Source organism: Atractosteus spatula, chromosome 8 (genome assembly GCF_055471065.1).
Source record: "Atractosteus spatula isolate fAtrSpa1 chromosome 8, fAtrSpa1.hap1, whole genome shotgun sequence".
In the NCBI taxonomy this organism is placed as follows: Eukaryota; Metazoa; Chordata; class Actinopteri; order Semionotiformes; family Lepisosteidae; genus Atractosteus; species Atractosteus spatula.
The window spans coordinates 46,601,430-46,614,407 of record NC_142713.1 but is presented as its reverse complement, the minus strand read 5'-3'; the positions used below and the strand labels follow the sequence as shown (position 1 = coordinate 46,614,407).

The following is a 12,978-nucleotide window of genomic DNA, read 5'->3' as shown; positions in this document are numbered from 1 at the left end:
GGATTAAAGTAACATTTTAATTATACAATTGTGTGATCTTGAACATCATAGTAGCCATTTGGCAAATAGGATTTGTATTCTGAGCTGTAGTTGTATCGTGGTTTCACTCTTACGTTTTGTTGGTAATGTAATGGTAAATTAATGTAGATCATGAATGTTTTTTAGGATGCTTTGCACTGATGCAGATGTTGAATATCGACTCCTATACTCATTGATGCTCAGTATTTGATTATACTTATTTATTCTTTACTTACATTGTGCTGGCTTAATTATCTTCTTGGGTTCCTGACCTAAATTCACTTAAATTTCATAGGGCTGTAGTAGTAATATCTGTAGTACCTTAGTTGTTTATTATAATCACTTTTGATTATATATTTATTGTAAGTGACCTTATTTAATAAATTCTACTTCTGGAAACCAGAACTTGGTATTTGTAGCTGGTAAGTAGCACTTTGCACCATTGGAGATGTCAAAAACTATGGTAAAAGATCCAACCAGAGGAGAAAAAATAGTCTTTTTATTATTTCCATATCCATGGCATGTCAACAGACTTATAAGTAATAACTGTGGGATAGTATGTGCAAGAGCTGTACTAATTAAAAAGTATTTAAGCCCATACTTGATAACTTAGACAAGGATAACTCTCTTTGTTTTTAGAAATAATTTCCCAAGTATCTTCTGGACATGTTAGAACAAGAAGCAATACTAGTGCTGTATTCACATTCTTGAGATTGTCAGCTGCCTTTATATTGTACCTGAGGTTAAAGTGCTTTGAAACCACTCCCTGGAGGTGGCCTGCCTGTTGTAGTTTTGAAAAATAAGCACTTGTTTTGAAGTCTACTTCAATCATGCACACACAGAGTTTTTGTGTTTTTAAAGTCCCTTCTCCTCTGCTGTGTGTGGGGTTTGAATGGGAAACACAAATGTAGATCTTCTCCTTTGGTAGCAGTGTGGTTAAAATGATAAAGGAAATTTTAATCCTTGATGGAATTGGACCAGTAGTCTTGCTTCTGATAAACTGGTTTTAGACTTCTCTTGCTTTAGCGATCTCGAGTAATTCTGGTCTGGAGAGAAGGCTGCCACCTGCTGGTGACATTTACAGCAGCATATTGGTTTTACTTGAAAGTGTCATGCCTGTGCTGACCAGGGCCAACCTGTATTTTAACAAGCACTGTTTATGGATTAATCAGAAAGAGGATTATAGCAGAGCTCTGACTAATGACAAAACCCGAAAAAATGTGTTTCTGTGAACAAGTCTGATCCTGCTTGGATGTCTCCCTCTTCCGCCTTTTAGCTTAATCATAGAGCATTAGAATGTGTATGATATGGATTTGAGTAGCTTCTCCTCATGGTACAACATGGATCTTTCATGTTTATCCAACACTAGCACAGTACTACAAAAGACAAAAAGGCAGAAAATTGTACAACGAACCAGTGTAGTATGGCTTAATAAGTAAGTGGATCATAAAACCTAAATGCTTGAGTAGAGTTGAGTTTCCAATCAGCAGGTCTTGAGTATTTTTTTAGTCAACACTATATTTCAGGTAACTTCCAACATTGTTATAAAAATAGCAAATAAGACAAATTTCATTCCATTTCAGTAAAAGCCATACATAATCCGCTTAAAGAAACATGCATAAACATCCTCAAGCATATGTTTGAGTTTGGAATTCTGTTTGCCTGCAGTTTTGTTTCTGGTGCAGTTTCAGCACCACATTCCCTGGGCGAAGAGACGAGTAGTCATGTGTGTTTAAACACTTGACAAGGATCTTCAAGTGCTCAACTATCATTATATTTCCAGTTTGCCTTTTTTTGCATAACTGGAACAGGAATTGGCAGCTTTATTGTCACCATGCATTAAATGAATGCTTAGAACCTTTGCAGTCATAGTTTTGACAAAATAAACTGTGTCCTGACCGACCTTGATAGGGTAATTAATGATTAGCTTGACTTCTGATTTGTGTGACTTATGATACTGTCAGTCACTCCTACTGGAGTGCATGGAAAAACAGGTTGTGATCACTGGTACTTCCCTTAGTTTGGTTCACTCCTGTTGTCAGGATCCAGTTAGTAAATGTTGGCTGTTTTAAATCTGAATCCCAAGCTGCTCTGTGCCTTTAAGAAATAGATACAGTGGCCCTACAATACCAAGGTTATAGTTTTTTATCAGAGTTGGTGACGTCAGTTCGGTGATTGACCATGCTGATATTTAACACATGATAGAAGTTAAACACATTGGTTTTACTGTTGACCCTGTGTTTGTCATCTGAAACGCGTGATCGGAATGTCACCCATTTTTCCGTCTGCTTAATATACTGTAGCAAGGGCTCTAACCCAGCTCTGCCTGCTGCTGAAATAGTTGATTCACGCCTTTGTTTAATCAAGATTAGACTGATGTTGTGACTTATTGGGGTGTCTGTGTATATACTGTAATAAACCAGCTTCAGTATGTTTAGAATTGGGTTTGATATCTATAAGCACTTTGCATATTGGCATAAAACTCCTATACTATATAAATTGGCTTCCTTTGAGGACTTTAAGGTTCTCCTGCTCCCACCTAAGGTACTGAATGGTCCATCTCATAAGATCATAAGGTCTTATTGTATGAGTGTAGTCTAATCTGGACTAAATCTGATTTGAGATGTGATGATCCAGGCTTTCTTACTTTACTAAAGACCAGATACAACAGGTGACGTAGATTCTTACGCAGAGCACAACATCTGAGGAACTTATTGTCTGAATCTGCTAGAGAATCTGTGACTGTAGGCATTTTTAAAAGATTAAAGATCATCCTTTTCACTGTAGGTTTTAATGTATGCTTCTTTACCTTTTATTTTTTTGATATGCTGATTATTACAATGTTCTGTTTTTTTGTGTGTGCTATGATATGGTGATTATGAATAAAATGTATTATGTCATTTTGTATGGCCTTGAACAGATATAGAAGCATTATCAAACTGAAATTATTTGTTTCTTTTTCCCAGACAGGCGTAGTGTTTATTTCTGTCCTTAGATTCACTATTATAATATTTAGGTGAATAGTGTTAAAAAGTGTTCTCCACAATCCATGACCAAACAATTAATCTTAACCAGTTTTTCTTTGATCTCTGGGTTTATTTTGCCAAGTATGTCAGCCCAAAAAAGAAAATAAGCACCCAGGAGTTCAGTGCACATGTCCTCTATTGAAGAAGAAAGATTATGCTTTCACAATTCTCTTTAAAAATAACTGGTCGGAAATTTCTGTGATTTGATTCGTTTTATTCAACAACTTCAACAACAATGATATTGTACGCCCGTAAATTAGAATACCAGGTACTGTGAAATTGATTTTAGGCTGGAGAGTGCCTAGCAAAGGCAAGAGAACAAGTAAACATTCAGTTTTGTGTATATGATCATAGGTTCAGCTTGGAGAATAATAAGCAGAAAACCCTATCCTGTATGAAAAACAAAATCACTCTTTCCGGTCTTAGTCTTTCAGAAGAAATTTAAAGAAAAAGACCTTGATGCTAATATGTGAAGGCAATACATTATGAAGAAAGTTGTTCAGCTATCAGACATGTTTTTTTTAAAAGCACAGCATCATCAAAAAGTAATGCAGACAGATATCGATTAGATAGGTGAGCAACTGTGTGTGTAAATACTGTATATCTGATTAACATGGTTTGCACACTGTCTAGGAATTCTGTGTTCTTTACACAAAAAGGAGCTCAGTTATTGCTCACTTGTTTGAGCAAGCAGTATGGTTTAGCTTCCAGCCCCAAGCCGACTTGTGCTTGACACCTGCATGAGGATCAGCCAAAGAGCTATCTTGGAATGGCTTTAAAATGAATCGGCTCGTTTTGTGAGCGGCAGGAGAGCACTGCGATGTCAAATACCACCCTCCTAATAGAAACTTGCTTTATTTAAACTTGTGTGTTTACTTGGTGTCATTAAGACAGCTTTTAACCGACATTCATAATCAGTCTGTGCAATGGCAAGATCATGCAGGCCCACCATCAACATATGTTGCATACATTTTATTTTTTTATTTTAGCGACTTTCAAGTATGCTTCTCAGTTACATTTGTCAAACATTATCAAACATTGCTTCTAAATGTACTCAGTGACTCTTCTTAATGAAACCAAAGTGTGAGTATTGGCATTAATACCATTAATGTCGTTGCTTCTTTATATAACCTAGTGCAAGTGGCTCTCTGCATTTTGTTATGGCTATGTCTTTCATTGTATTCTTGTGGCAGCAAATCAGGCTACAGGGTGGCAGGTGGTGCCTGTTTGTTAAGTCTTGTACCCCATGTCTTGCATCGTGCTCAATAGTGCCTGCATGTAGAACCTAGATTATGACCCAGTGTCAAGTTCTGCCAACCTGGCCAGTAGACCAGGGCTGGTCTATCTTGTAATTTCATGTAGGCTGATAATCAGGCCCTTCCAATTCAATAGAAGTTGCTTAATTAGAATTAAACTACGTATGGAACTTAGAATGGAACTACGTACAGATACCGACAGTAGTAATCTGTTGGTATTTAAACATGACTCTGCTAGTACCTTGCACTAGAAGCTGTTTGAGTTTCTTCAATTGGTGCTGCTGATCGTTAGTGTTAGCAATACAATATCAGTATGCATCATCATTGCGGCTCTATATCAGAATTCAAATTTCAGGATTGACTTCTCATTTTTACTGATTCAGGCGAAAGCATTCTTTCTACCATCTTGTTTTTTTATCCCAAAAAATTTTGTGGGCTTAGGTTTCCTAAACGGAGCCAGATGTGCAATTATAGTGGAGCTTGCACAAAAACGTTGAGCCTATAAGCCGATTCAATTCTTACCATACAAAAATGCGTAAACACTTAGTATGCGTGTAGCAGACTCAAAGGCCATTTGTGGGTTTTGCAGAAGAAGAAAAATGATTAACAGTGGCAGATCTATTCTTTATTGCTCTTCTTGCTGAATTGCCTCTCAATGTTTTACTTTGTGCTGTTAATGGAAAATGTTTTGATATGACAACTGACAAGTTATTAAAAATGATAAAATGCATGAAGTTCTTTTATGAATGTTTTCATTATGCAGTTTTTTCAGTAACTGCATTATTTTCTTTCCACATCTTTTGTAGTGTTTTGCCCATATTTCGCAAAAACATGCTCAGTGTTAAAAATCTGAGGGATAAGAACCTAAGGCACATATAATTTATTTTGCTCTTTTGGGACTGCTTTACTGTTATTCATGATTATCACCTCTGATTCAGCTCAGTCACCTTCTTTGTCTCAAGAAAATGGAGAGCCTATTTCAGTTGCATAGTGTTCTGGTTTCAGTAAACCTTGTAAAGCTTTTAGTACGGATGTGTTTAATTTTGTCATGCAACAAATATTTCAGAAAACCATTGCATTTATCTTAATTTAATGTCTAACAAAACAATGAAAGAAATGCTTTTCCTTCATAGAGAAACTTAAAATACATGTTTAAAGCTGCAATATTAGTAGAGATTATCAGCTTTTGATGTGCTGCTTGCATGTATTGAGGTGAAGTTTGTTTAAGTATTTTATCAGACCGTGCATTTCAACTTGAGTACATTTTAGCATCCTATAATTGTCCCATAGCAGAATGAACAGGAATTGGAGGTGTATGCTCTAGCACAAGAAGACCTGATTCCAAAGTGTTCAAGATCTACTACATCTACCATGTTCTGTGCCCATGCTGTTTGGAAACCTGTTCAGTGTGATTATCCACCCTTGTCACTTTTATTTGCTGCATTTTATCATTACAAAAAACCTGAAGGGGAAGACCTGTGAGATTTCAGCTGGAATCTGAATTGACGTTCTGTGTCTCAAGAGAGAGACTGTAACTCTTTTTATCTTACACCTAGAATACAAATGAGAACCCCAAGAGACCTGAGCAGAGACGGAGGTATCGACGATAGGTTTTGAAGGGATTAAAAAGGAATGGAAAGAAGGAACAGGACATTGGCGAGAAAACATCTTTGTGGCAGATGCAGTGGGTCTCAGGGTGCAGTAAGGGCACAGAGACATAGAGTGCTGTTGCTGTAAAATTTTTGTATAGTGTTCCCATTGGCTTTCATGCTTCATTAAACAGTGTTCAAAGCGAGGCACTTCTGTATCTTTCTACATGTAATAATAGGATTGCGTTTTTGAATGCAGTGGTGTAATGCAGAATACATGTAAGAACCCAGAATGTCTTTCTTGCTTTTGTGATTTCCCTAGATTATATTATATAACGCTTCATTTAAAGATTTGTTTTGGTTCCTGTAACAATAACCACATGTTCTTAATCTCAAAAACCCTTGGGAATGATGCTGTATAAGCATGTGCGTTATCTCCTTCCCTCCCAGGGAAAGCTGTGAAAAGTTAGTATCAGGTCTGAACTCCCTAAGCATAATGAGGTTCCTGGGAGCGGCCATGCAAAGCTGTGATCAGGCTGTGGTTAGACTGCTGTGGGACGTTCCACCACCCTCCCTGTAAAGCTGCAGCCAGCTGGTGAAGGTTGTCTGGCCGTGGCTGCATCCTCTTGGTGGCATGAGCGGGTCACAGATGTTCTACTGGATTCCAGACAGGAGAAACAGCTGGGCCTGGCAAGACCTTGATTTAATGGGCGTTAGGGTCCATGGCCCTTGTAGAGATAGGTTCTCTGGACCAGTCTGGTTAATGTTTGAAGCGGAACATCTCATGCTGTGGGCGGCTTCTAAGGTTTTGTGTGTGAGCAGTGAGATACTGACTTAAAACCTGACTCTTGTTCCATTTTCCTTTTTTATTAGTTCACTAGTGTAGAAGTAAAGGGACATTCTGAGTATTGGAAAGACTCTTCTGTAATATCATGTCCTTGAATGTACATAACACTGAGAAACATTATACAGTCTCAGACTAAACGGTATACAGGTTATGATGTTGTTTTATGATCATTTTGTATTGGAAAAACTTTGTGAAGTGAGTCATTCTACATTTTGACTCTTTAAAAGCAAAAGCCGTCTTGGTTAGAAGGTCAATTATATAACACTCCAGTGGAGAAAAAACCTTTTCATAAAAAATACTGTGAATAACCTTCACCTGATTGCTATTGTAAAGAGGAATGAATGTTAGGAATGTATTTTATATAGAATGCAATCCAGAGATAAAAAATGTGTAAGAATTTAAACTATAAAGTGCCTTCCAAAAGAATTCAAACTCACAGTTTTCACATTATGTAGCTTTAAAACTTGTAGTCAACAATTTAAAGTAGCAAACTGTTATTCACATCCTTCTCCATATTTAAAGAGAAGAATTAAGTAAATAAAATGACAGGAAAATGGAAAAGACATGATTGCATAAATATTCAAACCCTTTGTGTCAACTGAAATTTATTTAGATGCACAAAATTGCAATATTACCTCAATGAGCCACCCAGTAGTTTGAGTGGTCTTAGTCTGAGTGCAGCAGTAGTGGTTAATAATATTGGTTTCATAGTTAATAAATCTTATCTTACCTTAAGGTCCTTCAGTTAGGTAGTGAATTCCAGACACATACTGTGTTAAAACATGAAGACTAAACCCATACTGGTTTTACCGTGAGAACGTGAAAGTTCCTGAGTGTCTGATCAACCCCATGAAATCCCAAATGAAATCCCAAGCAACTTCAGAACAAATCTGCCAAGAAGAAAAATCGCACCAAGCCGGCGTGCAATGTTGCTGAGGACTGACCAGGCTATAATTGCTGGAAAAGTTGCTTCCACCAAATATTGAGTTCACGGGTCTGAATACTTACAGTATTATATTTGCTGGTATTAACTGTAAGTTATCTTACCCGCAGGAGTCTTCAGTTTGAGCATTTTACTTTTGAATACAATTTTAACTTGGGGGAAAAAAACAAGGTCATATGCTGCGAGAAATATTTCATTTTTACAAAATTGGACACCATTTCGGGATGTTATTTAAGACAGTAACTTTTTTAAGTTCATTAGTAATAGTTTGTAATTACTACTAATAATTAGTAATAAAATACAACAGTTGTTCAACAATTCAGGTAAAATACCTTGCTTAAAGGTACAATAGCAGTGTCCAGTCTGGCATTTGATCCCACAACCTTCTAGTAACAAGTCCAGAACCTGGACTCCTCCTGCATACTGCTGCCCTAATTATAAGAGTGCTGTTCTTGTTTTGCAGGCAGATCCGAACGACGTGAGCAGCCTCAGTATACCTGTCCCAATCCGCAGAGGGGGATCGGACACCAACCTCAACTTCAGCGTGACGGATGGCGTCTCAAACTTCCACTGGCTCAAACCCGGCAATGAAAACCTGCAGCAGAAGATCCTGAAGATCGCAGAGCAGATCAGGATCGAGAAGACGGCCTGCGACGAGAACGTCGCCGAATACCTCAAGCTGGTCAATACTGCGGACAAGCAGCAGGCGAGACGCATCAGGCAGGTGTTTGAGAAGAAGAACCAGAAGTCGACACAAAGCATCGCTCAGCTCCAGAAGAAGCTGGAGCAGTACCTCAAGAAGATAAACGAGAGTGAGATGAATAGCTCCTCCAAAGCTCCCAAAGAAAGCAAGGAGTCCTCCAAAGAAAACCTGAAAGACGTGCACTCAACCTTAAAGGATATGGTCTGTAGCTCTAGGACTGGTAATCCTGGTGTGGACAAGATCAAGAGTTTAGGGCCAGGCGTCACCTTGTCCCCACCCTTCTTTTTCAGCAAGCCCAGGGAATTTGCCAACCTGATCCGCAACAAGTTTGGCAGCGCGGACAACATCACGCAGCTCAAGAACACGCTGGATACATTCCACCCAGAAAGTGGAAACAGGGCGCTGAGCGGCAGCGCCACGATTGTGGCCAAGCCCAAGTACCCCAGTGACGACGAGTGTTCGTCTGGGACCTCGGCATCCGCCGACAGCAATGGGAATGCGGACTGCGGGGCCGAAAGGCCCATCTCCGCACGGAGCCAGGCTCAGCTGGCCATAATCACTAAGGAGCTTGAGGATCTCAAGGAGTTGCAGTCACATCTGGCTGAAAATCTGGAGAACTTGAAAATTCAGTTTAAAAGAGACTACACATTCCTGACGCAGACCCTCCAGGAGGAACGATACAGGTAATTGTTTCATTGCAAACTCAAGTGATGTACACGAATAGCGCTTTATGTTATTCACGAGAACACAGAATGATGGCATGACGTTCGTAAATAGAAGTAATGCTGTCCCCCTGAAATTATAAGGACAGCAAAGTCAAAACTGTTATTTTTGCTTTACTGTCAAGTAATTTGTGTTTTTGATTATGAGATTAACATGGATAACAAGGACAATATAATTTTTTAATGTGTATATTTAAGAAATAAACCAAGTGACTACATGTATTGGGGCACATTCAATTTAAAATATCAGAGTGTAAAGATTTGAATTTGGTTGCATATTAATTTGAGGCAATAACTGTATGAGGTCTGCAACCCATTGAGCTCACCACACATCTATATATACTTCTATTGCAATATTTCTGACACCAACCTCAACCAACACCTTTGCTGCAGTCCCTTTGAGGTTTTACCTGTTCTTGAGGTGTTCTGAATTTTATTTTTTTCTTCAGCATGCAGAATGCGTGCTTCCTTTTAATTTGGAAACAGACTTTGGCAGCCTGGGACGTTCCACTTTTTTCTCCTGATGAACTCTGTTTGCTTTAGGTTTATTTTGGGTCATTGTCATGCTGCAGAGTCAATGACCGCCCAGTCTGTTTGGAAGCATATTCTTGTACATATGCAGATAAAATATTTTGGTAAACATAAGAATCCCTTCTACGTTTGCTGCCATCATAAGTTACATCATCAATAAAAACCAGTGAAAAATTCCAGAGATGACTACATGTCCAGGTCATGACACGACCTCCACCAGGCTTCATAGATGAGGTGGTGTGCTTTGTAGCATCTTCATTTGCTTTCTTTCTACACACTTTATACTGTCCATCACTTTGGTTAAGATTAATATTGAGCCCATTCATCCATTAAACTTTGTTCCAAAGCTCTCCTGTATCCTGTTTCAAGCATTCTGTTGTTCCATTTTGAAGCTTGGTGGAGGTAATGTCATAGCCTGGGCACACAATTGTATTGTTACAAATATTCATTTACAATTGTTAGTTTTTAAACATAATGTGTGGGGAAACCAGTGGGTGGTCTGCATCATCTTCTTTTCAAGGGCTACTGAATACTTTGTCCTATAACTTTAAATATTAAAACCATTCCCCTAATCTCCTTATTAGAATGAATATCCTCCTTACTTCTTCAAAATGCTTTCTAAAGTGTTTCTGTTGATGAGAAATGTCAACATTTTATAGAATTCAGCTTTGTCCAGGGAAAGGATTGCATGTGACACCACTCTTCTGACTCTGAGGCTCTGAGACTGTTCTTTCCTCTCATCCATCACCTGCAAAGCCGTAGGATTGAGCCGTGGTAATTTACTTTAAACACATTTTCCTTGCTTAAAAACTGCCACCAAGAGCATTGAAAATTGAAATGTTAAAATCCCACCTCTTGCATCCCAGGTGTGTTTCTGCCTTTGCTCCTTGTACTTTCTGATATAGGTTCCAGGTTGGCGTGACCCCTATCTGGAAGAAGTGACATTCTCCTAATGGATGATCCCCCTGCTAACCCTCATGACATACGTCCAATTATTTTTTTCTTGTACTTTGCAGGTTTGAGCGTTTAGAGGACCAACTAAATGATCTCACAGAACTGCATCAGCATGAGACCAGCAACCTCAAGCAAGAGCTTGCCAGTATTGAAGAGAAGGTGGCCTATCAAGCTTATGAACGAGCCCGAGACATTCAGGTATGAAACAGCGAATCCGGAGAGCAACAGTATGTTCCTTCGTGGACATTGTCTCAAAGGAGACCACAGTTAAGTTGTTGCTATATCAGTGTTTGTTTTCTTTGTGAAAAAGAAGGAAATAAAGTTGAAGAACAAGATGTAGAAGAATACATTAAAAACTGAGCTAGAGTTGAGTGAAAGAGTGAGAGGTGTAAGGCTGTTATGTGTGTCTTTACTAGAACCGACACAGTTTGAAACCAGTTAGCATAACAAAAAGTGCATTTTTACAAAGGTTTCAATAATTTGCAGTCAGATTCTGTCTGCTACCAGGCCTGAGGAAAGAGTGTTGACCTTTTTTCACCTCTCTAGCGTAGGGATTACAGAAGGAATAGATACCGATAAGGATTAGAGGCACGAATGCACAGTTCCTGCTTTGCCACTCCCTACTGTTGCTAGTCTTAGAGGGGTACAAATTTTTAATGAATATTTTATATGAATCTTTTATATTCATGATTTTTTCCTGTTTTGTAACTTGAGTCATTGTGCTCCAGGTTTATGCATTGGAAGATGTGCTGTTGAACTTGTGCTAGTAATGTAATGGTACTGGTCATTACTGTAGAGTCTCAGCTATTCCTGGTCATACTGTATTATGCTATAATAATAATAATAATAATAATAATAGTTGTTTACACTTATATGGCGCTTTTCTGAACACTCCACTCAAAGTGCTTTACAGGTAATGGGGACTCCCCTCCACCAATGTGCAGCCTCACCTGAATAATGTGACGGCAGCCATAGTGTGCACAGTATGCTCACCACACACCAGCTCTCAATGGGGAGGAGAACAGAGTGATTAAGCCAATTCATAGATGAGGATTATTACACCCCTACTCTTTTCGAGAAACACCCTGGGATTTGTAATGACCACAGAGAGTCAGGACTTCTTTTACATCTCACCCGAAGGACGGCACCTGTTTACAGTATAGTGTCCCCGTCACTATACTGGGGCATTAGGACCCATATAGACTGCAGGGTGAGCGCCCCCTGCTGGCCCCACTAACACCTCTTCCAGCAGCAACCTTAGTTTTTCCCAGGAGGTCTCCCATTCAGGTACTGACCAGGCCCACACCCCCTGAGCTTCAGTGGGCTGCCAGTTGTGAGTTGCAGGGTGATATGGCTGCTGGCCGATGTTCTAGTGCCTTGAATACACGTGCCACTTTCTGCGCAAGGGCTCAGTGCGAGAGGGTGGTATTACTCACTGTCCTTTCTGTCCGTGCTCGTCCTGCACAGGAGGCATTGGAGGCCTGCCAGACGCGCATCTCCAAGCTGGAGCTCCACGCTCAGCACCAGCAGGTGGTGCAACTGGAGAACACGGACGCCAAGGTGCTGCTGGGCAAGTGCATCAACATCATGCTGGCCATCGTCACGCTGATCCTGGTGTGCGTCTCCACTGTGGCCAAGTTCACCGCCCCCCTCATGAGGAGCCGGCTGCACGTCGTCTGCACCCTCTGCGCCGTCACGCTCCTGGCCATCTTCTGGAAGAGCTGGGACAACCTGCAGTGCGCCATGGAGCGTGTGCTCATGCCGAGCTGAAGCCGGGGAGCACGTCAGTTCTGCCTTACTTTCTAGGAAGTGGTGGATGTGCTGAGGTACCGTTCTGTTGAGAAAAAGGACAAGGCCGTTTGGGATGCCGTCTGCTTCGAAGTGGACTGCTTGGATTCCGTGCGGAGGCTTAACTTTAACTTCCGTGTCTCTTCCTTTCCTGCCTTCTCCCTGTGGTGAACCGTCGTGTTTTGCCTTGTAATGATGACTTCAAAGAGCCACTTGATTTCTCGTCTCTCATTTGACAAGTGCAATATACGTGTTTAGTTTTGAAAGTGTGTGTGTTTTTTTTTTTAAACCAGGAACAGTAAAGTTGTCTCTTTGTGTGTACCCAGTTAATTACTTTATCAGATTTGTATGTTGGAAGAGGTTTTCGTGTATGATTTTTTAAAAAATACAATAGTGGTGCTTGAAAGAGGTTAATAAACTGCAGAGCAGTGCCCTGTATAAAACATGTCTCTTAAGCAGTTATGTTTTGGTCCCTTTTAGACGCAAATTGCGTTCTTTTGAAACACCTGGGGCAAGGATCTGGGGTTTGATTTAGGTGTTTCGTCTCTGGGTGTTTTGTCTCTGGTCCTGATGTGTTCTCATTTCATTTCCCTTGCCTAGG

The 12,978-nt window shown here is 39.9% G+C and overlaps 1 protein-coding gene across 2 annotated transcripts in view; it reads left to right on the top strand.

Moving 5' to 3' along the window:
• Positions 1-12,820, top strand: part of tmcc3 (transmembrane and coiled-coil domain family 3) — a 58,072-nt gene extending 45,252 nt beyond the window's left edge. For both annotated transcript variants that reach the window (XM_088924222.1, XM_088924221.1), the window contains exons 2-4: positions 8,143-9,065; positions 10,652-10,787; positions 12,057-12,820. In XM_088924222.1, the coding sequence (XP_088780348.1) occupies positions 8,143-9,065; positions 10,652-10,787; positions 12,057-12,359 (1,362 nt within the window). In that variant the 3' untranslated portion in view covers positions 12,360-12,820. The remainder of the gene's footprint in view (positions 1-8,142; positions 9,066-10,651; positions 10,788-12,056) is intronic.
• The last annotated feature ends 158 nt before the right edge of the window (positions 12,821-12,978 follow it).